The 20564-nt window shown below is 38.8% G+C and overlaps 2 protein-coding genes across 11 annotated transcripts in view; one reads left to right on the forward strand and one right to left on the reverse strand.

The window, feature by feature from the left end:
* Nucleotides 1-9237, forward strand: part of glb1l2 (galactosidase beta 1 like 2) — a 67298-nt gene extending 58061 nt beyond the window's left edge. For both annotated transcript variants that reach the window (XM_052039661.1, XM_052039662.1), the window contains 3 exons: nt 1575-1686; nt 4247-4363; nt 5599-9237. In XM_052039661.1, the coding sequence (XP_051895621.1) occupies nt 1575-1686; nt 4247-4363; nt 5599-5682 (313 nt within the window). In that variant the 3' untranslated portion in view covers nt 5683-9237. The remainder of the gene's footprint in view (nt 1-1574; nt 1687-4246; nt 4364-5598) is intronic.
* A 141-nt stretch (nt 9238-9378) lies between these two features.
* Nucleotides 9379-20564, reverse strand: part of LOC127583558 (galactosylgalactosylxylosylprotein 3-beta-glucuronosyltransferase 1) — a 174720-nt gene continuing 163534 nt past the window's right edge. For all 9 annotated transcript variants that reach the window (XM_052039664.1, XM_052039669.1, XM_052039668.1 and 6 more), the window contains one exon: nt 9379-19040. The gene's annotated coding sequence lies outside the window, so the exon portion shown is untranslated. The remainder of the gene's footprint in view (nt 19041-20564) is intronic.

Raw genomic sequence — 20564 nt, forward strand, 5'->3', positions numbered from 1 at the left:
TCAACTGTCCTGTCTCTGATTACTATTTAAGGCAAACGATGTAAAGTTGGTTTACATTTTTGGAGGTGTTTGAGTTGTATTGTGAAATATTTTTGTGAAAATTTTGTGAATTTGTGAAAAGTATTGTGAAAATTGGGTCAAAAGAAGGCAGTTGTCATTTCAGCAGGCTGACATTTATACTGGGAATTTTCTCCCCTTACTCCGTTAGACATTATGAATGTTCATTGTTCCCCACGGAGGTCATCACAGCCCAGCATTTAATATATCCAACATTTAACGTATCAATGTCTGACAAAATGCATTTGGGTACTAATATTGTCATAGTTCTTGACATTTCTGTTGCGTTTGAAACAAAGCTGACAAAACTCATTCTTTCATTAAATTTTAAATAAATATCCCCAAGCATTATTGCAATTACAGTTCAGATAGTAACTGAAATCATTCCAATGAGGCTATCACAGTCTTCACAGCAGGTTAATTACAATCACAGGCTACTACTTGTGCCACTGATCTATTTTAGATGAATTTTGTATTCAACAATGGGGATCTCTGACTATCTACCTTGGTTACACACTGCAAACATTAAACACAAATGCCAGCTATTGCTCCCTTGCACTGGATCAGTATGGTTATATTTATTTTTACTTCTCATGCCAGTGGTCCTCACACTGTTAAATTGATTGCCAGTGTAGTTTTTAAACAAACCTGTTGATTTGTGAATTGAATTCAAACTGATTATGAGCTCGACCTTAATCTACAATAATTGCACAGAAGGATTATTGGCAATTTATTGACAGGGCATGTACAGATGATTACTGTTGATGTGAACCAGTGAGGTCTGGCAATCAACTTTTATTCTTTGCTGGTTGCATCACTTTCTTTTTATTGTTATTGCTCCATATACACTGTACTGTCTCTGCCCTGACCGTTAAAAAGCAACTCTCAGTGACTTGATTGTATTAAAGTGAGCCTGTCATTGCCTAACATCCACATGTGTATGTGGACACATCAGCACAGACCTTCAAGTACAAGAATGTAAGAAATGAGCAGGAGTAGGCCATATAGCTCCTTAAGCCTGCTTTATTATTCATAAGATGATCAGTTCATTGGCCTCAACCATACACTCCTTGCTTACCTGACACCCACACCCCTGATTCACCTGGTGTCCAAAAATCTTTTAATCTTGAGCAAACGTAATGACATCCTCAACACTGAAGGGTAGACATTCCCAGAAGTTATAAACCCTCGGAAGGAATTCGTCCTCATCTTAAATTAGGTGTCCCTTCATCCTGAGACTGCCTTTTAATTCTGGATTCCCCCACTCAGGGAAACCATTCTCACAGCATCTACTCTCTCACTTGTTACCAAGGTGCACAGATACCAATCTCAGCGCCCTTGCAAAGAAAATAAGGAAATTGTGGATCAATTTTCATTCAATATTTATTCTATAGACATCAGCCAGTGTAATTCTGCACAAGGTCACCAACACAAAAGGATTAAAGATTGATATTTGTTGAATGATATTTAATTTCTTGGCATTGGAAGTAACTTTTTTTTGTCTCCCTGGATCGAAGCTTCTCAACTATCCAACTGAATCCTATTCCGGAAAAACCTATCCTTCCTGCCTTCTTCTATAGCTCGCTCTACGTGGATTCATTTCCTTTTGATACTTTTATAAAACTTAAGGTGAGGAAAATTAGTTTTATTCATTGTAGCTCACTGTAAATAAAATTTAATTTAATTAAATTTAATTAAAATGAATCTGATTTTGAAATCCCAACAGTCTTTAAGCTTCATTTCAATGTAATTGTGTAAGGATTGTAATGTTTGCCAAGTAAAAACTGGTAATTCTTGAGAAACTTACTTTATCACAATAATGAATCAGGTTTATTACTCAAATGCAAATATAAAATGTGTAAATATCTTGCCTGGAGGATTAGAACAGTGTTAATGTGGAAGAGCCATGGAAGACTGTAGTGCTGGCAACTTAAAGAACCCCTCGTCTGAGTAATTAAAGAATAAAGCTCCTAGTTGGTGGCAGACCCTCTTTTCCTCTTAGTTTCCAACTGTACTGCACAAGAGCTAGCATTTCACTTTATCTAATGTCATTTACCAGCCCCACTGTAGTGAGGGCCTCATAGGAACTAGTCACTTTCATCCTCATCAGCTGTGCAACCAGGATAAAATCCAAACAGCACCCAGAAAGGTTGCGTCCCATGTTATTTTCTTCTATATGAGACCTTCTGTAGAACTTGCCCATGAATTGTCATCTGAACTGTTTAAGTGCTCATTACCAAATTTTGTTAAATATTCTCATGTGAAGGTACTTTTTGCTGTGTTGATGGCATTATTCAGATGCAAGTTATTGTGAAATTATCTACTGACAGGTATAGAAACATAGAAACAAAGAAAACCTACAGCATAAGTCAGGCCCTTTGGCCCACAAGTATTCTAATTGATTATTGCTCCTCTCCTATTTGCCTAAACTACAAGTGCAAGGTCTACATTTCCTTGTTGACTTGAAATCAGGATGCCTTAGTCTCTGGTTCTTATTGTGATGCTTCCTACAGTAATGTCCTTGGGCTGAGATGCTTGACCTCCAGCAACACAATCATCTTCCTTGATGCATAGTACCAACCTTGATGCCCATTGACTTCAGTCATACTAAGGCTTCTTGATGCTACACTTGGTCTACAACATTGTCTCTTTCAACTAACTTTTGGAGTTCATCTCTTTAGTGCTTGTTTGGGCAAGACTGATGAAGTCTGGAGCCAAGTGGTCCTGGCGGAATGAAACCAGCAGTTGATGATGAGGGTGTTGGTGAGAAAATGCTGCTAGATAGCATTGCCAATGACATCTTCTATGACTTTACTAATGATTGAGTGTCGATTAATTGGGTGGGAATTAACAGGACTGGATCTGTCCTGCTTTTTGTGGACCAGACGTGCCTGGGCAATTTTCCACATTGTTGAATGAATGCCAGTGTTGTAATTGTATTGTAACAGCTTGCTAGAAGCACAGTTAATATGCAGTGCAAGTCTTCAGTACTGAGCCAGGATGCTTTGTGATACAAGAGGCTTATCTGTGTCCAGTTCTCTCAGCTGTTTCTTGATGACATGGAATGAATCGAATTGGCTGAAGACTTTGTTGATGGGGAGATCTTGAAAAGAATCCGAGGTGGATCTTCCACTCAGCACTTTGTTCTGAGTATGGTTGTGGATGCTTTAGCCTCATCTTTTGTACTTGCATTCTGGGCCCCACCGTTATTGTAGATGAAAACATCTCCTGTTAGCTGTTTAATTGTCCACTCTCATTAGCAGGTGGGCGCAGCAGGACTGCGGAGGTTTGATCTGATGCATTATTTGTGTTTGTTTATATCTGTCAGTTGCATGCTTTGTAAGCTGTTAAGCACACATAGACTTCCGTTCCAGCTTCACACTTTATTTTTAGGTATGGTTGATGGTGTCCCCAGCCTGCCCTTTTAATCTTCCTGTGAACCAGTTTTGATCCTGTCTTGATACAAGAAGATGGTGAAGCTGGGCTATGAGGTTACAGATTGTGGTGGGTTTACACTGCTGCTGCTGATGGTCTACAACTCTGTGGCTGCCCATTTTTGAGCTGCCAAACCCATTCTATTCCAATGAACACATTTATCATGTCACACCACATGACAGAGTGTCCTTGGTGTGCAGTTGGAACTTTTATCTCCACAGAGCCTATGCACTGGACACTTCTACCAATTCTATCGCGGTCGGATGCATTTGCCATAGTAGACTGGTGAGTACGAGGTCGGATAGATTATCCCTCCTGTTGGTTCACTCACCACCTGCTGCAACTGTATCCTTCTGGATTCTGGCAGTTTTGTCAATGATGACGCTACTAAGCTACTGTTGGTGATGGACATTGAAGTCACCCACCCAGAATATCTTCGGTGCTCCTGCTACTTTCATTGGGTCTTTCAAGTGTTGTTCAACATGGAGGAGTATCTGCTGAGGGAGCATGGTCATGGATAATCGAGAGGAGATTTCCTTGTTTAATCTGGTGCCATGATGCTTCGGGGGATCTGGAGTTGACATTGGGAGCTCCCAGAGAGCTGCTACTCTCCTACTTGTATACCACTGCACCACTATCTCTGGTGTGGTGTACTTTTCAGTTCCTTGGCCCCCCAGGATAAGTTCATAAACAGTTTGTAGTTTTTTTTAATATCTGTGACCAAGTCTTCATGTACTTCTGGTGTATTTTTCAGGGCTGGGAGAAAGGCGTGGTGTTTGTGAATGGATTGAATTTAGGCCGTTACTGGGATATAGGACCACAAAAGACACTTTACTTACCTGCTCCGTGGATACAGCATGGCAACAATGAGGTAAGGTAGACTGATGGTAACAATTTCTGCAGATGTTGGAATCCTTTTGCAGTATTAATTGAGAGCAAGAAATTGTTTGACTCAAATTTCACACCTATTACAAAAATTTTAACTTTGTTGCCTTCGGCTGCCATTTAAGCTATTAGAGCAGATTCGCATGGAGGTAAAAATATGCCAGGATTTGGTGAACAGGTTATCTGTCTCAGAGGGGTTAGCTGTTCCAGTTTCACTTTAGCCAAAACTTTAGTGACTACATTTAAAACAAAAAACACTCTTCCAAATATAATTTCATTTTTCTAATTTGCATTATTTTCTAATTGTATTCCCTAACTCTTCAGATACTTTCAAATCACCTCCTTGTAGTTTGTTTTGCATGAAATCTGTGTGTTTTCTGAAAAAAAAGGCTTTGATTAATCCCTCTGGTTAATTATTAATCAATGTTATCGATCTCAAGAAATTCGTTGTACATTTTACTTTGCTTTCATTAGCTAAATGCAGAAAAAGTCCAATACCAGAGACATTACTTCAGTGGTAGCACTTTGAGTTAGAAGGCTATGATTTTGTCTTGTAGCTGAGACTTAAAGACCACAATTTTATCTACTGTTCCAGTATGCTGCTGCATTGCCTTTCAAGTTCACTGTCAAACCAAGTGGTTCAGGTGGTTGACACGAGTTGAGCAAGAAAATCTGGCGTTCTCTTGGATACTTGACTTACAATTGTGTTCAGCCAATTCCACCAAGTATAGATAATATACTTTGCCTTCATGGGACTTTGCTGTGCACAAACTAATGTTGAGACAGAAATGTCTGCACTTTGTGGCTGCAGTGTAGTTGGTGAAATAAAGAAATGTTCTTCTAATAGAATGGATATCATCCTGTGTGGTGTAATATTCAGAATGTTGCACCATCCAAACAAAGAAAGGGAGGAAGGAAAGAGCAGCCTAAAACTGGAAAGCCCCCTCTGCCCTTTCTTTGTTGTCAGAGTCCAAGTTTGTAATCAGTCAAAGCCAATAATGGCTGCTGTCGAATACAGACCACTCCTTCATGTCCTTGGAATTGCTAAGGATTGTCTGAAGGAAGGAAACTTGATGCACAAGATCTGCTAGCAGAAAATCAGAAGTGACTTTTCACTAAGAAGTAACATGCTTTCGTTGCCTTTTAAGTCTGCATCACAACCCACCCTTCCCCCTCATTTGTACACCTTTCTTACATGTTCCTTTTTCTTCTTTAAATTAGATTGTAATATTTGAAGAGAGTAAAGCTGGGAAAACAATTGAATTTGTTAATCAGCCTGACCTCGGACAAAGTGAACATGTGTGAAGATAAGGGCAAAGACATATTTTTGGTTACTTCCTGTAACTTTTTTACATTCTGGTGAAGGAAAAAACTTCTTGTACTTTGACTAATCAACACTACATTTAAATATTTAAATTAAATCTTTGAAAAGTACCTGATCAAATTATGGTTTAATTGGTTAGAAATATAACAAGAATTGTCACCATTTAAAGTTTTTTTTTAAGTGTTCATTATTACACTGTGAGTAAGAATATAGAAATCTTTTGATGTATTTTGTAATGTCTCTTCCAACATTTAATTAAGGAATTAATTTGTTTGAAATAAGTATATAAATATTTCCTTCACTAATTGAGAGGGTGAAATGTTGAGAACAGAAGTATAAGACATTCATTTTTGTACAGTATTTAACAAAGATCCATTTAATATGTTTGGGTTTAATAATTCATTTAACTGAAATTTTCATTCACTGGATATAGAATTGTAAAGTCGGGTGGTTGCACTAAAACCTTTTGTGGCTTTCTCAGGAAGTACTGTGTAACAAACTGTTTTTGTGCTATACAGGAGCTTCCCTCACATCTTGAATAGGTGAATTATTTGTGCACAGTGACATAGGATCTTGTAACCAATGACAGGTAGATAATTGTTGTCTTTCAGTTGATAGCGATGATAAGGCTTTCTCCCTGTTATTATTGTGTACTTAGCTGAGTCACAACAGAATAGCAGCAAGGAGTGTTGAGCTCCTTATGAGCAGCATAACTAGCCATTAAAGTTAACCATATCCCCACTGGTTTACAACCCATCCTTGTACTGCAGTGCTAGATATCGATGATGGGAGATATCTGAGCTCTCCCACATTTGTATCCCCTCATTATTTCTTTTTGGTCAACTAACTCGGGAAGAAGAACTTGTACAAGTGAGTGCTTTCATTTCCTTGAGAACCCAATAGTTGCAACATTCACAGGAGTTTCATGACTGAAATAAATTTTATTGGACATGAAGAAAATACATGGTTTCAGCTATGCAGATGAATAATGAATGGATCAGCTCTTTATGGGTAGGCCTAAATTACTAATGTTCTGCCTCTTGTGGTCGTTATAAATTCTGCAGACAGAACCAAAGAAGTTATCAAACCGCTCACATCCTTCGGCAGAGAGGTCCAAATCTATTCTCTTTATGGGCTATGTTGGTGGGTATTAGTGTTGAGAGTAGCATTTAACTCGACACAGCCCTTAAGTTGCTTACCTCAAGTTATTGATACTGAGATCCAAATGTAGAATTTATTCACCAAGACAAAGATCATCATATGGCAGTTTCCAAATCTTGGAGCCTCCTGAATTAGAGGGGAAACCAGAGAGTAGGGAATGGAGTTGGAGTGGCTACAATTTAGAGGTCCAGTTTCATCAGCGAGGTGTGGGAGAAGCCAGAAACTCTCCCCTCAAGCATTTGCCCTTCAACTAGTGTTTCCTTTACAACAGTCATGATCTTCAATGCCACCAGTCATTCTGTTCTACAGTACTGAATAACAGTCACTAAAGAGAAGCGTAACTTGTTGTTTGAACTTATCAGCTGATAACAGAGCAAAGAAAAGGGAAAAGCTATAATTATTTTAAGTAACATCTATAAACTGGGTCTGTTTCAAGCACATTGTTTTAGTTGATGTCTAGACATATATTATCTTGGAATTCTCAAGCCATTACAAATTGTTGCTAATGTCCTGGTAATTATCTTTTCATTGTCACTAAGCAGGAGTAATGAAAGACGGCACATCCTGTTATATGTGGGGAACTGTAGGATGGTGAGTAAACTTGAGCATCGAACATTATGGCAGACAGCTCAATGTTGAGTTGATCTGTGTCATTTTTTCCACTGTGCTCAAGTCAGTTGTCCATTGCTCAGTTAATGAGAAAACTGAAACATAGCTGCTAGACAGCTTAAAACTGGCTATATAAAAAAAAAAGGCATTTAACTTTCCAAGGCTCATTGGCTCTTACAATTGGATGAGAGCAAATCAGGCAGGTACTGCGGCAGCTTTGTCGAGGAATGTTGTGTGCCACACTCTAATCTAGGTGGTGATATGGTTAGATTTTATAGCTGGTTATGCTGCTCATAATGAGCTCAGAGGACCTACTAATCCAAAGTCTGTATCTGCTCTGATTGTTTATCCAAAGACCAACTGTTAACTGCTCTGCATTGATTAATGAAATGTATAGGAGGTATCTCGTCCCAAGATATGTAAGTGGAAGCAAATACTGTACCACCTTAAATAGTGTCACCATACTTGTTAACCTGAGCCACCAGGTAAGTGATTCAAGCTTAAAGTCCCTTCAGGAAACTTTCTGAATCATCTCAGCAACCTGATATTGACTGGATGCAAACAACTAGGCAGTCAAAGGTAAAAGGTGATCACTACTTTTCCTTGTATTATAAAGCTATTTAGAAATTAGAAAAGATAAATGTAGTTTAAAAAAAACCACTTATAATTAATTCAAATCAGTTGAAATATCCTGAAAACTGGATCCCAGTGGTTGTTAATCCAAGCAGTGATATTTTCTACAAAGAGTAATAAAATCAGCCTTGCCCAACAACTCTAGCAGATAACATTGTTTTGTCAGATTTTATTTTATTTAGGGTTCTCTTTTTTTAACTAAAATGACAAGATGAGGGATTGTGTGCAATCAACAGTACATTAACATGCAAAAAAAAAGTGCAACCCTCACAGAGACGGAAAATGTTGCAATCTATGGAGAAAGAAATCAAATACATTTATTACATAGCGAGAAAGAAAACTCATTCTGATGTTAGGACAGCCTTCTCAGCAGTGTGACTTTTAAAAATGCTTGGAAGTAGCAGTTTTGGCAGCCTGGGTTTGGGGACTGTGTGTGAAACACTTAATAGTGGCAATCGTGCAACTGGCAGGTTTAGAAATGAAGTTGGCATTCAGTGTATCTCTTGAGCATTTGGAGAAGGATTTTTTAAAAGGAAAATCCCTCCATTGACACGTGAGTGGGTGAAGTCTAGGGTTGTGGCCTGTTTGGTAATTTCGTTTTCTCACACTACTAAAACAACTTCGCAGTTGCTGCATGGATCAAATATCCTCATTCACAGTTCTCGATCCAACAGAATGATAATATTCAAGATGTTTCCAGCTTTTATGTATTTTTTGCCCAGTTTCCAAAGCTGCATTCTTGCCCTGCCATCTGGTGGTAGTGAAGCAAATGGCAGGATGAGCCTTGGTTTCATTTAGAAAGTTACTAGCTTAAAATAAGAAGAATAATGTAAACCAACAAATTGAAATGTGAGAACTTGAAGATTTTACAACAAAAGTGAAGAAAAGGGGGGAACATTTTGTGTCACAGTGTAAAGTTAGAATTTCCCAAATATTAGTCTAAATGTTTGATAAGGTGAAAATGTCCAGAAATGATTATTCATTCATTGCAGCTTGTTTGTTGCTCTGAGTTTACCTTATAGTCCTTGGATAGCATAATCTGGTGACTGCAGTCAAGAATGTGACTGATGCAAATGTGAACATGCACTGTACAGATTGTGAATATGAAATAAAAATATCATAGTTTGTGATAACTGCGATATAACTGTGTTATATTTATTGAGAATCAGGAAAGAGAAACACATCTAGAAAAAAATAGGTATAATGTGTCATAAATGCCCTTCCAATTTTCTCAGCATCTTGAAACCTATTTATCTCTAAGTTCTCCCAGTTCTGACAGAAGGTAATCAACTCGTTTCCCTCCATACAGATGCTGTTCTGATCTCCTGAGTATTTCCATTATTTTCCGTTTTATTTTAGATTTCTAACATCTGCAGTATTTTACTTTTGTTTGAATTGTGATGAGAGGCAGAAGTAAAGAGGCTAATGTGCTGAGACTAATTCATAAGGGCTGTAATATGAGAGCTATTTTAGGGGTAAATCTAAAATTTGACTCCAATTTGTGTAGCAGATCACAAAACTATGATGTGGAAGCAACAAGAGAACAGAAGACTGCAAATTCAGCTGCAACTTCTGCCCACCTCTAGTAATCTGGAAGCATAATCAGGCACAGTAGCATAGCGGTTAGCACAACGCTGTTACAGCGCCAGCAATTGGGGTTCGATTCCCATTGCTGTCTGTAAGGACTTTGTATGTTCTCCTGTGTCTGCGTGGGTTTCCGCCTGGTGCTCAGGTTTCCTCCCACGTTCTAAAGACGTACGGGTAGGTTAATTTGGGGTTTAAAATGGGCGGCGCAGACTCGTTGGGCTGGAAGGGCCTGTCACCACGCTGTAAATAAATTTTAAAAGGTACTGCAGATGCTGGAACTCCTTAAATAAAAACAGAAAATGTGGGGAATATTCAGCAGGTCAGCAGTACCTGTGAAGAGAGAAACAGAGTTAAAGTTTTGGTTCAGTGATTTTTTTTCCATCAAAAGTCTTTATCTCTCTCCACAGACACTACTTGATCAGCTGAGTATTACCTGTATTTTGTGTTCTTACTTCCCAACTACAATTTGGGTGTGTGTGTGTTTAATTCAGAGAAGTGCAGTCACTTTGGGTTATCTGCCAAGGAGAATGACAGTCCAAGGGTCCAAGGATCTATTTGTCCAATTTAGTCCTATGTAATTATGAATCAAGGTTAATTGAATTCATGTTAGGTTACAGGCTATACTTAGCTAACGTCAGTTCCATGTGTAATAAGGTTAATCACAAAAAACAGGACCTGCCGTGGGTAAGAGTTTGAGTGTGGTTGAGACTGAGCAAATACGAGCTAATAGATAATGTGCTCCTGGGTAAGTAGATGATGGTGAATGGAGTGGATTTCATTTTTAACTGATAAACACTTCTCACATTTTACATTTTTTTATCGTGTCTTGGAGGTATTGCAGGCTGAATAAGATTGGTGTGCTGTGAAGCAATGGTCTGGACACTAACTTACTTTACCTTTGTCATATTCATGCCCATTCTCTCCACATCTCACCTGAGCAGGCACTGGGGGAGTGGGGCAGGTAATCCAGTAAATGGATCAGACTTTCAGAACACTCGCTGCCCCTTAGAAATAAACTTCGAATTGATAATAAGCTTTGAATTGATCAGGTCAATGCCACAATCACCCATTCCTGGTGTCGGAACCATCATGCCACAAATCTATCTGACCTTTATCTGTGGGGAAAGGGATGGGGAAGTGTGAATGGGACCAAATAGTTCTGGTCAAAGAGCCAGCACCAGCACATGTGATCTGCAAACTCTACTTCTGTAGTTTAAATTTTGAGTTTCCCTGCCTTCCATATTCTTTTTGTCTAACAAGGAGGCCATCTGCAATAATATTGCGATGAATAAACTTCAGCAGGATTAACATCTTTCTTTGTCCCATTCTCCCTCGACTGGGAGTCTGTGGCACATGTCCACCACCGTGTAAAGGTTTGGTTTAGTTTGAAACTGAGTTGTTTTATACTTCTGCTTCCCCCACTTCACACACACACACACACTCAAAACTGACCTGCATTAACCACAGCTTGAAATACTTTAGTCAGATCTCCTTTCATTCCAGTGATGCCCAGTTTTGTGAGCCTCTCCTCATTAGCAAGAGCTGTACATTCCTGAATTTAGCTTTATTTGCCAATGTCTCTGCATTTGCTCAAATGTGAGGTACCTTGAAAAGCACAATGTTTTCCATCAAGTGCTATCAAACTACTTCCAGAAACCTGATACGTCTCGTTGAGAGCAAACCCTGAATCCCTCTCCCTCTCCCTCAACACACAATATACTGTGTAGTAATAATTGATATTTGCTTGTACCTTGTTTTAATCTGCTTTTGTTTGTGGCTTAATTGTCTGATTATGACAGTGAAAAGAGCGAGGGGAAAATGTTGGATAAAGCCACTCTAGACTAATTAATGAATTGCCTTACCATGGGTAAAGGTGTTGATAAACTGGCTCCAATGCTTTTCAGAGAGCAACTAGCTGTATCACAGTGTCACTCTATAGTAATATGTGCACTATCACAGAGTTAGCTCTGTCCCTGGTCAAGGGGACGTGACTTTTGTGCTTAAACATACTGCAAAGGCAAATCCAATACATTAGAAATGATGTAGGATTTTTGTTATCAAGAAGACAACTGTAAACTAGAAGGCTACTTCTACACATTCAGCTGATTCCATTAATATAAATACAATTCAGATCAATTGGAAAGAAATATCTTAGTAGAAACTACAAATGATGCTGTGAATTCTCCCTTCTGATTTCTTCAATTGTTCTGATGAAGCACTGAAAGATTGATTTACCATGATCCTTTGTTCGGGTTGTTGTCCAGTGATGTCTCCTTGAGAGCTGCAGATTACGTCAGGTCCCATTTTTACCAGAGTAATTAAGCAATGCAGAAAAAAGGTGGAAAGTTGGTATTGGATGTTTGTCCAAGTTGCAGTTGCCTTACAACCTCTTGATGATTTTCTGTATGGTGGCACAGCACAGTAAGTAATGTAATCATCTCTGCCCTTGCCAAGGGACCGTATGTATTTTCAAGCACAGATTTGAATCACAAGGTAAAATATGGTGTTACTCAGATTTGCTCTTTTTTAAAAAAAGATTTCATTAATCAATTTTCTTAAATTATAAATAGAAATAAATTAAACAGGGTAGCAAACAGCACGTTAGATAATTCGGCAGAAAGTATAAAAAGAGAAAGAATTGTTCGCTGTACTAATAGTTCTAAGAGGATAAAAGAGAAACTGTCATTTGTCAAGTGCTGAGGATTATGTCTAGTAAAATTGTGCTTCACATTTTTAGATTTGATACCACAGTATTAACTGTAGCATGTTCAGCTCTAGCTCCTCATGAGGTGTGTAAACATCAGTCTCTGTAATGTTACTCTATTTGCACACACATTCCATTTATGGTACAAGATATCAGCCAGTCTTTATTATTTTCAAAATTCAAAGAACTGAGAAGCCAATGTAATTAATTTCCTGTCACCCACAGCCCCCTTCAGTCAATGTAATGCATTTACAAGATAGTCCTTCAATTGGTATGTTAGAATTATTCCCCAGGAAGAGTTACACTGTTAGACAAAACTGGTGGTCAACAGAAGCTGCTGGCATTTTTGAGACCATCTCTTCTGCTGGAAATGAAGTATCAACTGAGAGCTCATTTCCCTACATGACATAAGCGATTTATGTATTCATGCTAAATGTTCTCAATGTTGAGTCCTATCATAAGAGCTTCAGTTTTGAAGGGAGGAATTTCTTCAGAGAATAACATGTTGTTCCAGTGGACCTAAATAAAAATTGTTGGTTGTTTGGATGTTGCTGGTGAAGTCGGGATTTGCTGCCCATTTCCAGTTGCCCTGAGTGACTTGCAGGACCACTTCAGAGTTGACCACATTACTGTAAGACTGGAGTTGCACCAATTCAGGTCTCACAGGGCTGATGGTGCCCTGATAATTCTGCAGGGTGATCATTCCTGATTCAAAATGCTAGAGCAACACACAAAATTGCTGGAGGAACTCAGCAGGTCGGGTAGCGTGTATGGACAGTTGACATTTCCCTCCATAGATGCTGCCTGACCTGCTGAGTTCCTCCGGCATTTTGTGTGTTACTCTAGATTCCGGCATTTACGGTGTCTTGTGTCTTCAAAATGCTAAAACTTTGCTATTTCACAGTTAATGCCCTTTGTGGTTTAATGTGGTTTCATTCTATCATTTCTAATAATCTCTTTCATGGATTTCTGCTCTATACGTAGTTCCTTCTATTTTTCTCTCCCTCTCTTAGTAGTCTACAATTTTAAGCAGGTACGTGCAGAAGTTTAAATTTATCAACTTTAGGAGGGGCAAGTGCACTTGTCCTTAAAGTTATGGGGAAAATGAACACTCACACATCTATAACCATATTTTTAGATGATTATTGCTGATGCGTGTGCATGCTCTTTCTTGCGCGCTCTCGATCTCTCACAGTCTCTCTCGTTTTTTCTTCTCCAACCCCACCTTGCACGTCTCTGGTTTCAAAGCTGGAAGCCCTTTTTTTTGTGCCCTAATCACATAGCAATTCCTTGTATGAGAATCCAATGGTTATCTAACTCTGAGACTTCAACACCATAACTAATCCTATCCTCCAATTAGTTGCTACGAGATCAGCAGATAGTAATAGGGAGTAGGATTTCTGGCTGGAGTTGCTTTTCCATTGCCAGGAGTTGATGAAGTTGATTATTACCCTGATTGGTTAACTTGGACAATCTCAAGTGTTTAAATCTTCAAACTTCCTGGTTAATGCAGTTTAATGCTATACTGGCCCATTGGTGGCTTTGCAGAGGAGTGGGGTAGGGGAAGGAATTTTTGCAGTTGCCGTTTTTCAGACAGTAGATGCTTTGTGGTGGTTACAATTCTTTTTTTCATTTCTGAACCTTTTTTTCATATCTTCTCTAAAGCCTAATGAAATTTAGTGAAACTTGGTTAGAATAGTCTAATGTATAAATAACAGCATGTATTCCTGAAAAGAAATGCACCAGTGCAAATATCTTTCCTGCTGTCCATTATTGCTTAAATAGAAGCGATTACTTTTGTACAGCAGAACCTTGATAAGACCTACTTCATTCAACAAGGAGCTATTAATGTACAATGTAAGGTTTTCTGGTATAATGGGAATTGGCTATGAAGGTTTGCATAATGTGTACAGCATATTCCTTGTAAAATTCCTAGTGATGACACAATGAAAAGACTTTCCTTTAGCTTATCTTACATTATCCTTGAAAGGACACAACTGATTATTTGAAAAGCTTTTCAAAGTGCAAAATAACTGCAGTTGCGGTAAATCTGAAATATAAATGCTGAAAATGCTCAACAGGTCTATGGAGAGAGGGACACTTAATATTTCTGATGACCTTTCATCAGAACCAATTACTGTTAAATTCACTGCCACTTCCTTTCCAGGAATGCCCAGCCTGAAGATGTTCTGCTCCTTCTGTCTGACAGGATTTCCATTTGTCTCCTTTACTGTGTTCTCCTTCATTGGTTTCTGTTCCTCATTTTTGATAAACTGTTGATCAAAACTCACTCACATACCATGTCTCTTTTAGCAAATGTCTCTGGTTCTATGTTATTCCACATAGAAATTCCATCCTTCATGGACTGGATTCACCAATGATTAAGCTTTATCATTGAAGGTCAGCGTTTCTTGAATCACTATGCTTGTCACATCCTGAGATCCATACGTAATGCAATGCATCAGCACGTGCAAGCTCTTGACCTTTCTCCCCAACAACACTGACCAGCTCTGTCTCACAGTTCCCTTTATCCTTCACAGTATTAGGTCCTTCAACAGAAGGTTTTTGTTCTTCTTGGACATCAAAGATCACATACTTCAACAACTCATGAATTCTTGTACAATTGCAACCTTTTTTCCACTTTATTTTCCTCTGACACTGTCTCTGACCACAATCTTATCTGTTGCCAGGTTTTGACTATTCCTTTTGATCATCCCTTCTCTGATCCTGAACAACCAGCAAGGTTCTGATGAGAGGTCAGCAGTCTGAAATAGTAACTCATTCTCTGTCCAGAGATGCCACCTGACTGACTGACTGAGTATTTGAGTTACAGAGTCTATAAGCACAAAAACAGGCCCTTCAGCTCAACAGGCCCACACTAACCATCAAGAACCCACTTTCACTACTCCTACACTCATGCGATTTTATTCTCTGCACACTCCTATCATTGCCTCCAGATTCTACCATTCATCTACACACCAGGGGCAACTTAGCCGTGGCCAATTAACCTATCAAAAAGCAAACTGCTGGAGGTATTTGCTCCATATTGCAGCATCTGCAGTGTCTTGTCTCCAACCTACTAACCCTGGTGTTTTTGGGTGTGGGAGGAAACTAGAACACCCAGGAGGAACCTACACAGACAGCACCAGAGGTCAAAATTGAACTCGGGTCAGTGGAGCTGTGAGGCAGTGTTTCTACAAGCTGCATTACTGAGAAAATTCTACAAGATTTCACTAAAGCAATGAAGTTCAAGGTTCCAATGGCCCCTATCTTATTTGTTACATTGGCTGAATAAGCTGAGATACCTTTTTTTTGGGCCTGAACGTTGAAGATTTATCTGTGTAAGATATCCATAATTTTCAATCAAAATGGTTGTTCTGAAATATTTAGTGTGCTGTTGAGTTCATCCAGCTATTTGTTGTCTTCTGATCTATATTATAACAGTAGAGCCCAGTAGGTTAGTTTAAATTGCTTTGTTTTAAAACAACAGTACCCTTTATAAGGAAGAATATCTTTCACCTTTGGATTTCTGCTAACTGGGCACTGGAAGGTTTAATACTCACAAGGAATCTTGCGCTAATGTAGATTGTAAATTGTGTTCAGTCTCCAGAGAAATCTTACAATGGTGTTTTGAGGTCTGGGAAAGCAGTTTCATTCTGACAGCCAAAGGCAAAACCAAGACTGGTTCAGTTCTCGTTGTCCTGCACATTTTCTTTCAATGTAAACCACAGCTGGTTTACAATTACAATCTAAGAGATCGTTTCCAAACTCCATACTCCTGATGAGGATTCAGAAATGCAGATTGGAAATATTGGTGCCAAATGATTTTCTAATTGCTAAAATCAATGGTGGAAATGACGTGTAAAATGTAACATTCAGACAGGCCTGTTATTGGCTGAGGCTCCAGAATGGCAACACTGGAATGCAAACATCCTGAATATGTGCACTCTATAAAGTGAAGCACTCGATGCAATTTACAATGTATAATAATTGCTTAACATTTTCCTTGGGAATATATCCAAGTATATTAGCCTGAATGTCCTATTCCCACTAAGGTGCTGCCGCCAGGACTTGCCACATGGAAGTCCTGGTGCCCAGAGGTGTAAATCAGTAGTGTTTCTTCCAGCTCCTCTACAGCACTTCTTTATAGAGGTCAAAGGGGACAATGTGAGCTTCCAGGGTCTACCTAGTTATCAGGCTGGGAGATCACACTGAGCCAGTGCCAAGTTAAATCTGCCACAATCACTGCAAGCCCCATTGAAATGAATGGAAGAAATCAGTGGAGATTGATTTTATTATTTACCTAATAAAATATCAATAATTTTAATTGAGTTTTAGTGCTAGCATAGATTTTGCTACAGAAGGGGCACCACAGAAAATCATAAAAATATGACATGATTAAAATTGCACTGTGCATTATTGCTAATGTTTTCATTCCCATTAGAGTTCAGTGGAATGTCATACAAAACCATTAACATGTTTACTAATATGGCACTCTATTGCTTAGTGTTCAGGTGTCCATGTGTTCTCATTTCATTCCTTGCTAAGATTCTTTATTTCTTCAAGAAAACGTACTTTAGTTGTTCATGGGTTTGGGCCAAGATTAAACTATTCAATAAATTTGATCCAACTGAATTTATAATGATTCTGACTTTGGACTCATTTGCTGCACAACCTCTCCAGGGCACCTACTCCACAGTTAATGAAAATCAAATAACTGCAGATGTTGGGATCTGAGATAAAACAGAAAATGCTAAAGATACTCAGCAGGTCAGAAAGCATCTGAAGAAAGAGAAACAACGGTTTGAGATCCTTCATCAGTCTGAGATCCTTCATCAAAACATTAACTGTTTCTCTTTCCACAGATGCTGCCTGAACTGCTGTGTGTTTCCAGCTTTTATTGATGCACTGAAATTGTTGGATCAATGCACACAAAAATATTGCAGCTAAGTTAACCATTTCATGACCTCTTGAGTGAGCTTTCTGATATATATCTTGTTGGGCCAGTCCCACTGAATAGCCAGGACTTGCCACAGTCACTGAAGGATAGGCAGCTAACAGATATAGTGATATTGTAACTTAGAATAAGAGTATATCGAACCAGATGTTCTCTCTTGAATGAGCGGGAAACAGAGGTGAAATAAAATGTTGTGATTTTCACTAATGGAAGTGTGGGAATCAGTAAAAAAAGGAATGGAAAACTATTCCTCTTTTGTTGACATTCAATCTAGGCACATCATGGAAGTAAGGTGAACTATGAACAGAAATAGAAATCCTGCCCTATCCAGTAAGCATCACAGGAGAAATTAGATGTTCTTTTTAGGTGGGGCAAATAATTAGATACAAGCCTTCCTGTTTCCAGCATTTTTCCACAGTTATTAAATTATGGGTTAGATGCTCTCAGCATTTTTTTTTTGCAAAGAAGGTAATGCATTCTGTACACAAATTAGAATCAATTTCTCCTGAAGCAGAATGACCTTTGCAATTCCAATCTTGCCCATCTAACAGTATATTCAAGAGATGCAATCAAACTCATGCTGAATCTGCTAAAATCTTGTTTTGTGTACATTACCTTCAAAAGAAGTTTGGAATCATATTTTCTTACTAAAAAATCATGGGGAGACTGGCATCCACAAGAGTAAAGTGTGGTCGTATCACACGAGATTGGGACACTTAATAAATAGCATAACTTTAAATGTTTGTACATGTGTCATGTCTACTAAGTGTAACCTTCAGTTGTAAGTGCAGCATCATTGTTGCATTCCTTTGAAAGTAGCCTGCCTTGATTGCTGACTGGAGTCACAGTTTTTTTTCCTGTACCCATTTTCTCCTTAGTTAACTAGCACAAATTATTAAAATTATCAAGGTTCATGCATGCACCTCTCAGAATGCAATTATCCTCTGAATGTGCATATGCACTACTGGAAGCAAGGTGAAGAAAGGAGATGTCTTTTCACTAAGGGTATGGTGACTCATAAGATACCAAGTTTCAAGGGAGCCCTTGCTAAAAGGAGATGAACACTACAGTTTGACAACTTTACACACCTCTTGGAAGCTTTGAGTCCAAGTCCACATGGTCTGAATGAAGGTGGAATACAATAGGTACACATGTAAAGAATAAACAAACAGTAGCAGGCTCATGAGGTATGTAAACCAGAACATTCCATTCCTTAAGTATCCTCAGGTAAATGGTAGAAAGGATTTCCTGTTGAAACTCACTCCTATGAGTCAGTCTTCTTCACAGCTTTTCTGTACTTCGTGGAAGCCTTTTAAGGCTGGTGTTTATTTCTGGTTTGGAATTCACACTGAGTGCATGCATCCTCCCTTCCCATGCAACAGAACGCATTGCAACAGAGCCATCTTTACAGGGATGTACTCACACATAAAGGAATCTAGCATCCTTGGTCATAAGTCATAGAGCCTTGCCTAGTGAAATCACAGATCGCAGTCTATGCTTCAATTATTATGGATCATTTCTCAAAGATCTCTTCTGTGCTTTATTCAGTTTAAATATTCCTTGTCCAGTCACGTTAGGTACATCATCTGAAATTTTTGCTTTTGCTAAAAATAAACCACTACCATTATATCCATTGTATGTGTGGTGAAGGAATGGGGCAATCAGATTTTAGCCAGATTTAAGGTCATCTGCAAGAAGAAAAGGCAAAAAGTTGAATACAAATGCTTGTGAACATGCTTTAATTCCTGTGAAATAATATGTTGGTCAGAGGCTGCAGTGAAATGAGTATTTAATCTCATGGTTGTCCAGTGGAAAGATACAAATAGAGTTGCCGAAATGATGAACAACAAGCATTCATTTTGTGTCACTCATTATATTCTCCACTGTGCTGCTCATCCATAAACACAGCCCTTGCCGACCTACATCAACTCCCATGCTTGTATAAGAATGCAAGAAATAGAAGCAGGAGTAAACCATTCAGCCGCTCAAGCATGCTGTTCCTTCAGAAAGATCATAGCTGATCTCCCACCTCGACCCCATTTTGTTGACCAATCCCCAAATCCTTTGATTCTTCTGGCAGCCAGCTATCTACTGATCCCTGTCCTAAAATGTAAATAATGACTGAATCGCCAAGTCCACTTGAGATAATTTTAAAGAATCACTGCCCTCTGAGTGAAAACATTTCTCCTTGTTTTCTTAAATGATTTAACATTGTCATGTTCATGGCTTACTACTTCAGCCTATGTTCTATCTATATGTATATTCTGTGTATGGAATGGTCTGTCTGGATGGAACGCAAACAAAAGCTTTTCACTGCATCTCAGTACATGTGACAACAATAAACAAATACCAGTACCAGCCTCTGCACTGTCATTCACCCCTGTATTCATTCCCCTGAACACTTGCTCCTCTGCCTCTGACCTTTTGTGCATTCCCTCAAGCCACAGCCTCTGTAAGCTGATGCCAGTAACTTTAACAGCCTGGGTCCTAGTCTTTGGAATTCCCTTACTAAACCTCTTACCTTCCTTTAAAAACCTTTCCAGTGCTTGATTCTTCAGCTAAAGGTTTGTTGAACTCATCTATAATATTCCTCCTTGAGTTGGAGACATCTTAGGATATGTTTATATTTAAAAGAACTGTATGAATGTAGGATAGACTTTCATTTGTTTTAACATTATGGCATAACGTCCCCACTGTTGTGTAAATGATTAACCTTACACATATCTTCAGTTACAGTGGCCACACACCATTCATACAAGAGGGCCTTCTGATCAGACCCCTAGATACCAATCATTTTTGTTTGTATTTCTGGCAACCTAAGTGCTGGATGTATTCCTCCCGGCCCAGTGCTGTGATCAGGATGTGGCTTTGCCAAAAACAAGAAAATGTTGTTACCCACAAAACGTTTGTAAAGAGCAACATTGAAATAACTATGCGATAGGAAGAGAAAATTAGCTCCAGTTCAGGACCCAAATGCCACATTATCATAGGAGTAATTTGCCAGTGTAGCTCATTAGTGTGGACCCTGGAAAGAACCAGTGGAAACCTGCCTTGGATCCACATTCTCACCAATGGTGTACACTTACAAAGATACTGCTATGGTGGTCAATGGAAAAAGAACTCCATCTCACGTATTAAGCAAGATTATAGGAACAATGTTGATTCTGCAACATTTTATATGTATATATATTCTCTCTCTCTAACTCTCTCAC

The sequence above is a fragment of the Pristis pectinata genome, chromosome 27 (assembly GCF_009764475.1).
Source record: "Pristis pectinata isolate sPriPec2 chromosome 27, sPriPec2.1.pri, whole genome shotgun sequence".
NCBI classification, from domain to species: Eukaryota; Metazoa; Chordata; class Chondrichthyes; order Rhinopristiformes; family Pristidae; genus Pristis; species Pristis pectinata.